Genomic DNA, 11,225 nt, shown 5'->3' with positions numbered 1-11,225 from the left:
ATGGGCACCACACCGGTAAGGTAAGACAACACGTTTACATGTCGTTTCTATATGTTCTCTGACATTTATCCTAACGATATGAGGCGGTCTTTGTGGAAAAAAAGCTTGTTTAGTGAACTAACTTTGCACTTGAAGTATGCCTGTTCACTTACGTTTTAACAGGTCTGCGCCCCGGCTGTATCTAGGCTAACGGCTAACATGCTAACTATTATTTTTATGTCACTAGTCACTTGAAACAAATTTAGGACGATAGGAGACAGGTTGAAATACACTGAAATTTCCCTTTAAAGTTTACTTTCACTAATTACATATCAATACCTTCTGAACAGTATTGCTGTATCAGCATGCTTCATGCCGAGTTCAGAGTAAAATTCAATGAGCTGATCCATACTGGGACGATGGTTTTGGAGCAAATGAGTGGAAATAGACAGGACTCTGAAGGAATGGAAAAAGAAAAATATTGCAGTAAATACATAAATCTTGCTGTGACCTTTAAGGGGCTTTGTATTCTTCATCTTCACACACATGCCCATACATACACATTCTTGCACTTCTCTCTTTGTGAGGACCCCTATTGACATAATGCATTCCCTAGCCCCTTACCCTACCCTTAACCATGACAACTAAATGCCCAACCCTAACCCTTAGCCTAAACCTAATTCTAACCTGAACCCTAAAGCCAAGTCTTAAACCTGAAACAGGCCTTTGAGAAAGTGAGGATGGGCCAAAATGTCCTCACTTTGCAAGACTGTCCTCACTCTGTCGCAAAAATACCTTTTTTGGTCCTCACTGCGTAGCATGTACAAGTACTCACACACACCCACACAAAAACGAATTTGCTCAAAATAAAGCTTTAGATTGCTTTAAACATTAAATGAGTTTCTGCACTTCAAAATACTGATTCAAGATTGTAAATTGCTTTCGGTAACTTGAGCTGAGCTTATTTTCAGTGTAAATATTGTTTCTACCTTAAGCAGGATATTGATTGTGGAAATCCTGGAATGCATATTCTAAACAAACTGAGCTGAGCACTCTGGACACAAATGAATTCACGCCCAGCAGACATGCATCAAACAGCTGCATGTCTACACGTAAAATGTTTCTACTTTGCACGCTTATGAAATCTAAAATGAGAACAGCAGACGTTTCTCAAGCTCTTTTCTTTTTACTGCCATTTGGTCATCTGTTTTTGTTTACTTTAAAAGTGTGGGTCCAAAGGTAGGTTTCAGCTGGAGAGTGTCAACAGCTTTTCTATCTCTCAGTAAAAGATTAGTTTTTCTTTATAAGAGACATTGACAAAAACTCAAGCTTCATTGTCGAGCTCTCAGATGAAATGTTCGATCTTTTGCACTGAGTGTGTGATTATAGTTTGCCTCCCTGTGGTAGGGCTCTTTTAAGACCCTCCCATATCCCTTCCTCAAATTACAGAGCAAGCAGTTGAGATAGTATTGTGAGCAAAAGTGGAATTCATAGGCAACTGGGAATGTTACATAAGGGCACTTTAGTGTTCGTCGGCTTGTACAAGTTCCAGTGATCGCAGACAGACAAGAACCTGGTGCAAGCACTCAGACAGCCAGGTTACAAAGATAGAAAGAGGGTGAAAAGAAACCCATTTCAGAGTGACTGAAGCACTTAGGCTTCAGCTGGGAGTTCAGGACGGATTGTTTTTCAGATGTTGGAGAGGATTCAGGCTGAAATTCAGACGAAATCAAGGAAGGAGACCAAAACAATAGGCTCCCGGCCAGCAGACAAGGAAACAAGGAAGAGATCATGACAGAGTGACGAGGTTGTCGACACAGTGAACAAGCAGGAAGAGATTTGCAGACAGCTGGAATTTATGGTGTACAAAAAGCAAATCAACTGTGAATGTTTGACAAAGGACTGAAAGCCAACTGAGAGAGTGTCTGCTGGGGAGAACCACCCGACCGGCCTTGTCCAAGGCATTTCACAATTAAATTTTGGATTCTGGTTTTTGGTTTCCTCAACTGAGCTTTTGACAATATTAGTCATGTCGGAAGAAAAAGAGTTTTCCTACAGTGCAGCCATTCAGGAAGCACATGCCTCCATCACTCGCTTCCCTCTCATCCCAGTGAAAGGTGTTCCTCTCATGAACTACATCGCCAACAACTGGGACTCCATCTGGGCTTTCCGTCCTGATCCCTCGGACCTCCTAATCGCCACCTACCCCAAAGCAGGTAGTTCAATTCAGGTTCTGTTAGTGCTTACACAGTTGTCATCAGTGGTAAACTGTAACTGAATACATTAACACAAGTACACATTTAAGTATTACTTAAGTATTTCCTTTTTTCTGCTGCTTTATACTTCCATTCATCTATTTATCAGAGTGAACAATGGCACTTTTTACTCCACTACATTTATTTGACATCTTACGTTGTTTTCAGATGAAGAGTTTGCATAAAAAAAACATATAACCTTATAAAACAAAGCATGATGTCATTGTAAGGATACTGGGGGCAGCCTTTTGTGTTGTATCTTGATGCAGGGGGTCGGTGGTTAGGTTTAGGTTTGGTTTAGGCAACAGAGCTACTTGGTCAGAATTAGGAAAAGATAGTTTATTATTATTGTTATTTTGAGAATTTGCTGCTTGTGAACTAACCCTTTAAAATGCCAAAGTCACACAATACCACAAACAAACTAACTAATCGAGACAGCAGTAGACCAGCAGCTCCTGAGGTAAAATTACACTTTTTGTCAATGGAGTCTGGCTTTGAAAAAAATCATTGATAAGTTTTAGTTCAGTTCCCTGTCATAAACGTTGTGTATTTGGCAAATACTGAGCATATAACTGGATTAATAGACTTGGATTGTTGCATAGGAGTTTGCAAATGGTTGTTTTGATATATATATGGTACATAACTTACATACTAATGGTCATTTGGGGGTACTTTAAGTGAAGTACAAGAATGCTCTTCCACCATTGCAATAAAGCTACTATGACAGATGGGATATCTACACGAACTGGTAAGATTCAATACTGTACATTCAAAAGTATCCAATTCATTCAACTCAGTGTTAATTTGTGTTTCTGGGACATAAGGGACTACATGGACCCAGGAGATAGTTGACCTGCTTCTTCACAACGGAGATGCTGAGGCCTGCAAACGAGCCCCCACACCTGTCCGCAGTCCTTTCCTCGAGATCTTCTCCCCACCGCCCATCCCCTCAGGTGTGTATTAAGGTGGTTATGTTTGTATGTGTGTAATCGTGCCAGTTTAAATTCAGTCTATCTTGAAGTGCACTTTGTAGCCACAAGTATTTGCTGACATTTAAGATATTATTTCCATATCCTCCCGAGACCCTGCGTCCTATACTTTATTCTGCTAAACTTAGTCTGCAGCCGATCCCGACACAAAAGTGGACAAGGTGCAAAATCTGATCAAATTTTATGGTTGAAACTTGTTCATTTGTGCTTAATAACATCTGTAGTTTAATATTGCGTACAAATTTTATATATCTTTAACTTATATATTTTTAGATATTTTACAAATATTGCGGTCCTCATTTGAGGACCCTGGAGCTTTACTATTGTATTATCGCAGCATTTTATGTTGGCCAGTTAGGTGTGACAGACTGTTCCTAGAGACAAAAAGGACGTTCCTAATTTGGAGTGTGAAGCAAGGAAAATTATTTTTTAATTACTTATTTATTTTTATATTTTTTGGGGGGCATTTTTGCCTTTATAGATAGGATAGCTAATCGTGAAGGGGGAGAGAGAGAGAGAGAGGGAATGACATGCAGCAAAGGGCCACAGGCTGGAGTTGAACCCGGGCCACTGCGGCAACAGCCTTATACATGGGGCGCCTGCTCTATCCACTGAGCCATCGACACCCCAAGCAAGGAAAATTTATACAGAATTATAAAATGAACAAATCACAAGACTTTTAGAAATGTTGTATTATTTGCAATTTTGTTTTTCACAGCCATGTTCAGGTGTTACAATGCACAGTTTTAAACAGACTTGAACAGTGACCCCCAACCCACAGGGTTACAAAATGTTTTGTTGTTGAACAAAATGTTCAGGCATTGAAATATACAGTTTTTTACTGCATTACACACATGTGACTACTAAAAATAGACCCATTGTCCTCATATGCAGACATCCTTTTAGTTTTTTATACTTTTTAAAATACTTTTTGTACTACTAATCCCAAATAGATAAAATAAATTGAAAGTGCATACCAAACAAAAGCTGGGGTCTCAGGAGGATATACTGACTGTGCCACGCATGTCATCACTCACAAATTCCTAAAGGAATGTTTTCATAACGGCTTGTTTCACCAGCTAATCAGGGTCAACTAGTTATTAACCAGTGCATTGTACATTTTACTTAGCACCAAAACGCTGCCCGAGTGACAGACTCAAGCGGAAAGATGGCAGTTTTGGCTAGTGACCAAACTGAAAATTGTCTGGTGGGATTAGTGGCCTATTTTTTTCCGTAGTCTGCTGTAAGTATTTACCAAAGTTGAGCATTACTCATGCTGTCTCTTGCTGTCTTGAATTATTTATCTATTTTTGTATAATTTTAAAGCTGCATCAATCAATTTTTTGGTCACTAGGCAGCAAAAAATATCCCCCCCCCCCACNCCCCCCCAAAAAAAAATACTTGTAAATGGGTGACTCGCCAACAATAATGACCTACCTCCACATTCTTCAGATGTGGAGCATCTTTAGCATTTATTTTTCTTTCTAACCAAACACTTTGATTTCCGCCATCTCCTCAGTTGGTTACTTCCCTTGCTAAATGCTTGATTATGCTAGTTAGTTAGCTAGTTGCTTATTTGAATCTTTTTGCCATTTGGTGCTGGACAGAATGTGGTTGGAGTTATTTTTCTAGAAATGGCCGTCTACAGGGGTTGATGGGAGCAGCTTGGACTTAAAAACATAGAGTGCCCCAGGGATGATGTTTTTTCTGTACCATGAAGCAGAAGTTAGCAACATACTGACTCCCTTGTCAAAAAGCCTATGGGAATTGTCCACTGGGTTTTGGATTAATGCAGAAAATAAGCTCAGTGGCAAACAAACATTTATAATACTTACATGTTTTGTGGAGCATAATTCCACAAATTACATTTGAATTAAATAATGAATGATCAGAAAAGGGCACACACACAGCAATAACAGCACTCTCTCATGTGGTATTGCTTAAGAAAATATGTTTATGTGTGTTCTTGCGGAGTGTTAGAGGAGAGGCCCAATACTCCTATGTCTGTAGGGTAAGTGTGAGCTACAGTTAGCAGTCAGTTAGCCTAGCTTAGCATAAAGAAAGCTGGAAACAGGGCTATCCTGTCTCTGTCTGAATGTAAGAAAATCCTCCTGCTAACTAAGCTAGCAAATTATCAAATTATCTTTATGCTAAGCTAAGCTAAGCTAACAGGCTGTTGGCTGTAGCCTCTATATAGTCTACAAACGTGAGAATGGTATTAATCCTATCTACAGTGACTCTCAACAAGAAGGCTAGCACACATCCCAAAATTTTTATGTGCTGCTGAAAATGTGGATGATCAGACAACAAAAAATCAAGATAAAAGAGGCTAAGACAGAGTTAGATGGCAGGCAAACTCTCAGATGGGTGACTTTGCACTAAATTTTTGTTTGCTACCCTACAAGATAAGAACTGACTTTTGCCAACAATTTGGCTGCAGCAAACACACCCTACTGTGCACCAAGTCCTCTTTTATTTGAACACACTGTATTAAATAACATTATTTCACCTCCCAGATATTTCTTCTGAAGCTAAAAAGAAACTAAAATGGTGCTAGTTTTAAGTCAGTTGACGCTCTCTTGCTCTTACATATGCAATACCCTTTTCCTGAACTTAGGTATTGATCTTCTTAACACCATGGATCCTCCAAGAATCATCAAGACACATCTTGCTTTTAAGTTGGTGCCTCCTGGATTTTGGGAAAACAAGTGCAAGGTGAGGCCCAAACTGTCAGATTCAACTGAGAGCAAAATCCTGCAGTGAATTTTATTGCTTCACACTGAACAATAAATGCATGTTAACAGGGCAAAAGGTTCATGATACGATGCACATTAATAGGGTGAGAGGTTACAATGCCACACAACTGCCTTATCAAGTTACCCAGTGTCTGCATTGTTGTTATAATCCCTTTTTATATGTCCCTCTTGATTGTGTGTAAAGGTTATCTACGTAGCACGCAACGCCAAAGACAACCTGGTGAGCTACTACCACTTTGACCGTATGAACCTGACCCAGCCTGAACCTGGACCCTGGGAGGGCTACATACCCAAGTTCATGCGAGGAGAATGTAAGTATTAAATCACATTCCTGGGTGTCATTTTACCTTTATTCAAACTGGTTGTTTCTGTTTGCACAAAGCTTCTAACTGAACTGAGATATTACAACCACACAGGTACATTTATCAACGCCGCCAGCCAGAAGTTCTGATGTATTTTAAATTATTTAAATATGATAAAGTGGCTGGTGACTTCTGTAACCCATGACACCTTTGAAGAATAAGTGTCCTTACCTCAGTGTTTTTCCCTGTGAGAACCTTATGCCTCAATGACCATAACAGGATTAACAGCACCCTGCGAGGCTGCAGAGTCAAGGTGATGCCAATCAGGAGAAAATGTTCCTTTAGACCTACAAAAGAATTTTAACTGGTTTATTTTTACGCTTGATGTGTGGGGCAGGAGCTCATTAGAAGGCCTTTACATTCTTAAATTTAATGATATAGATAAGTACCAACCAGTCAGCTCTATGTCAGCATTAGCTTCCCAAGGTTTGGTGCTGTTTTGAAACAGTAGATGGCGTGTGGAGCCATTTTCAATCCATGAAATATCAGGTTTAAATGTGGTCATTAGTCATTGAATTTAATTTACAGCAAAAAACAAACAAACACATTTTAGTGCTGTAATAAGAACATATTTTGGGTTGCCAAATTGTTGAAAAAAATCCCTTCAACTAGTGTGTAACCTACTGCAGCATGACACATGTTCTGATGTTTTGTTTGATGTTAAATTCATCAGGAAGGTTGTTCTGATGGATTATTTAAAGCACTTCCTGTCCAGACAAGGGTTTTACAACATCTGGAACAATTTATTAACAACTTAAAATCATTTACAGATGGAGACCTTGTGGAATGTTGGAAAAAAATGTTTCTCTCGAGTTTCTCTCTGTCTCCGCCCTCTTTCAGAGCCACACACTCCATTTGATTTCCTCATTCATTCAGTCAGCAGGCGAGTTTTGGCGTAGCCTAGTTCTGCCGTCTGTCATTTTAAAAAAAATCATTAAAAAATCAGTCAGTATATTAGAAGTCCATTAGGCACAGTAGGTGGCGACGTTTTTCACTAACATGGCATGTCCTTTTGATAACGATCCCGTGGATGAAGGTGCAGCATTACTGCGCAGAGAATTAAATAGGCCTATTCGTCGGGAGATGGTTATCAGACCGCGCATAGATGTTTTAGCATTTCCAGACAATTATCTTTTTGAGCGGTACCGTTTCACGTCACAGTCCATCATCTAAATACACAACCAAATCCGTCCTTACATTTGCAACATTACCAATCGTAGTCATGCTCTCACATCTCAGCAGATATTGTGTGTTGCGCTGCGTTTCTTTGCAAATGGAAGTTTTCTTGTACAATGTCGGAGATGCTGAGCACTGAGTAAGGCAACTGTATGCAGGGCGGTCAGAAAAGTGTGCTCCTTTTACGGGCATCTGCCTTCTTTCTGTCGGCTGAGTAGAAGTCTGTGTTAGTTTAAATAGGCTTAATTATTTAACAGAACATAATAGCCTATAGATGAGAAGACATTTATGTGTGTGAAAACAGCATTATGTTGGGGATAAAACAACTGCACAGTCAAACAGCCACTTAAATTTACTTTACAATGTATAGCGTGATCAAAATGAGGTACCCCCATGAGATTATGCCGAGGTCTTACCTGTTTGAACAATGTTTTTATATTTCATCCTAAACTGCTGCCAAGTGCGCTTCTCCCCCGCGGGATTGCACCTAAATGAAATAAATTAATAGGCTACCATTCAAGCAGTTTTCCCCTGTAATATTATTGTGATTGCAAAGGACTACATTTAAACTTAAGCATTGACCCGAGCAGCAATGTTCTCCCACGCCGTCTCCCTCTCTTTTGCAGCTGCAGCGGTGTTGCACTTCTTTTTGAAAACGTGTGCAAACTCGCCGTATGAGCGCATTAAGATTTCTAATTCTAGTGGGGTGAAAAACGCAGCCCTCCTCTTCCCCGTTGCCATGGTGACTCGTCGAATCGGGGCTCCATTGATGCTGGCTTTTTATAGTTGTGGTGCACGCGCTTAACTCCAGGTGAAACTACTCCGAGTTGATTAAACTGATTCAAATAAGCTGTTCTGCAACCGGAAACTCAGAGTTTGTTGAACCTGCTTTGTGAAACGGACGACATTTTGCTATACACATTCCACATTCACAACAGAAGAGACTTGATGATCACTGAAATTAGGTGGGGACAAAAGCGGATATATTGATATTGGTATCGGTTATTGGCCAAATTAGTTGTTTTATATCGGCAAAAAAAAATCTAATATCCTGCATCCCTAACAAAGTGTGTTGTCCATAGCGATGACAAGATTCAAAGCTGAAGCAGTTGTTGATCACTGTTGGCTGGTTAAAGGTTCAGTGTGTAAGATTTAGGCAGATATGTTGTTTTCTTAAGTGTATAATCACATGAAAATAAGAATCATTGTGTCTTCGTTACCTTAGAATGAACCATTGATATCTACATAGGGAGCAGGTCCTCATCTAAGGAGATCGCCATGTTGCACCGCCATGTTTCTACAACAGCCCGGAATGGACAAACCAAACACTGACTCTAGATAGGGCCATTCCCTTTCTAACATCAGCCACCATAGTTAGCAGCACCTCCACAATGAGCAGAGTTGGAAAAACGCTATTTTTTTTAAAACATGAAACTGCTTTATTCAGTGTTTTTACCAGTTATAATCACCTGGTCTGTTTGTTTTGGAGAGGAAGAGACCTCTGCAGATAATATGGCTCCTGGTATAAACCTCTCAAACGTCTGGATCTTAAGTTATCAGAGTAAAGAGGTGAGCACAGATTAACAGTGAGTGAACCTACAGAAAATGATCACAGAATCAGCCAACAAAACACATGAGGACATCTGCAATTACAAATGTTTTATAGGGGTTGTTGCACTAATCCATCAAGCCAGCATCTGTAAATATTAACAGGTTGTTAATAAATAGATTTTGATCCAGATTCTCTGTAGCCCTGTCCCAGAAGGTAAGTGGATTAACTGCTCATCAGTGAGTCTTCTTGATGAATTAAAGAGCTCACTAGAGCCAGAGGGGTTTTTCACAATCTGGCAACCCAAAACTCACTGACTTATATTTGATCTATAATAAGTACATTCATTACGACTATACAAATATTTGTTACAACTTATAAACCCTTTAAATGTTGACATTAACCCTGTTATTGGACTGAGAGTAATGTTACCATGAAAGATGCTCAATAACTTTTGTCTCTACAGTGGCCTGGGGCTCCTGGTACGACCATGTGAAAGGTTACTGGGTGGAGAGAGAGAAGAAGAACATCCTTTACCTCTTCTATGAGGACATGAAAGAGGTACAGAGAACATATGGACTCAGTATTACCAAAGCATAATGAACGTACTCTTACCATCATATTTACTTCTCCAGAATCCTCGGCGTGAAGTGGAGCGCATCATGAGGTACCTGGACTTGTCGGTGTCTGATGAGGTCATCAGCCGGATTGTGGAGCTCACGTCCTTTAAGAACATGAAGGAGAACCCAATGACCAACTATTCCTGCATCCCAACACCTGTGTTTGATCACTCCATCTCCCCCTTCATGAGAAAAGGTGCATCAGTCTGCTCCTGGTCTGGTCCAGAAGGAAGATATTGATCAAAATTAGTACAAATGAGCAGAGCAGGACATGTATCAATTCTAAAGCCAGAGCACCATGAATATCTCATGATGTAATGCAGTTAAATCAACAGTATAAGCTTCACAAAGACAGAACACACTGCTCTTTGTCCTTCACATTATACTGTATAGTGGCGCCCCCTAGAGGTTCCTGGATTTTGTTTTTGCTTGCTTCTGTTTTCTTCTTCTTTTTCGATAATATTTCAAGCTAAATACCCCAAATCTCCTCAAATGTGAAGATTCTGAGCATTTTTTATTTTTATTTTTTACAGTTTTCTGAAATTTCATTTATAACTAATCAGCCAGAAAAATGTATCGTTAGTTACGGCTCTACTGTTCAACAATAGATGCTTTTAGGGAAAATAATTTAAAGGGTAAGTTCAGTATTTTCCAACCTGGGGTCTCATTTATAAATATTGCGTACGCACAAAACGGGGCCTGAAAGAGGCATACACCACTTCCCACACAAAAGCTGTGATCTATAAAAACAGACTTCATAGGAGAAACTTTGACCCGTGCTTACAAACATTTTGGAGATGGGATAATGGCAACGCAGATGGTGAGGTGGAAGCCTGATTGTAGAAACTGTCAAATATTTTTGGTGTGCACACCACTTTTGGCTGTTTAACTGACTAATAGGAACAATTCTGGAGCCTGGTCCAGTATCCAATGAGAAACAGGCTGCGCCCTGCACTGTCAATTTACATTTACTAAAAGTGCTGTTTTTTGCCACTGACAGGCTCAGATTATTATTCTGAAACAGCACCGAAATCACTATCGCCAAACCAAACGGACTTCACTTAAATAAACAGTAATGTTATGGTAGTAAAACAAACTTCATTTAAAGGTGGCAGGCATAAAATAAAACTCACAACAGGTGTCCAACAATCACCAGTTCTGGATTGGTTGAAATAAACCCCATAATTCACCCAGTTAGATGTGAAAAAAAATATGCTACCTCTATACGTGTTAAAGTTACTGTTTATTTAAGTGGAGTCTGGTGGGTTTGGCGATAACGATTTTGGGGCTGTTTCTGGTTAAACAAACAGGTCTATCTCTGTAGGGATCCTATGCATTATGCTGTAAGACACTTATAATAACAGTGTGAGCCTGTCAGTGGCAAAAAGGAAATTTTAGTGGATGGGATTACACTACAGCCTGTTTTGCCGCTGTTGGTTGCAGACCTCTTGCTCAATATGGCTCTTCCAAATATTCACTTAGACACAAAAACATAGGAAAGTTGGGTCCAGGATGGAAAATATTTCAGTTATCTTCCAA

At 39.7% G+C, this 11,225-nt stretch overlaps 1 protein-coding gene across 2 annotated transcripts in view; it reads left to right on the top strand.

Annotated features, from left to right (window-relative positions):
- Positions 1–11,225, top strand: part of sult1st6 (sulfotransferase family 1, cytosolic sulfotransferase 6) — a 31,523-nt gene that overhangs the window by 19,218 nt on the left and 1,080 nt on the right. The window contains exons 1-6 of one of the 2 annotated variants that reach the window (XM_050059142.1): positions 1,298–2,195; positions 3,059–3,187; positions 5,841–5,938; positions 6,164–6,290; positions 9,533–9,627; positions 9,702–9,882. In XM_050059142.1, coding sequence (XP_049915099.1) covers positions 2,009–2,195; positions 3,059–3,187; positions 5,841–5,938; positions 6,164–6,290; positions 9,533–9,627; positions 9,702–9,882 — 817 coding nt within the window. In that variant the 5' untranslated portion in view covers positions 1,298–2,008. Of the gene's footprint in view, positions 1–1,297; positions 2,196–3,058; positions 3,188–5,840; positions 5,939–6,163; positions 6,291–9,532; positions 9,628–9,701; positions 9,883–11,225 lie in introns of those variants that run through there. The other variant, XM_050059144.1, reaches the window with a different exon arrangement.

Source organism: Epinephelus moara, chromosome 13 (assembly GCF_006386435.1).
Source record: "Epinephelus moara isolate mb chromosome 13, YSFRI_EMoa_1.0, whole genome shotgun sequence".
NCBI lineage: Eukaryota > Metazoa > Chordata > Actinopteri > Perciformes > Serranidae > Epinephelus > Epinephelus moara.
Note: the sequence above shows the minus strand (reverse complement) of the source record. Positions and strands in the feature narration are given on the sequence as shown.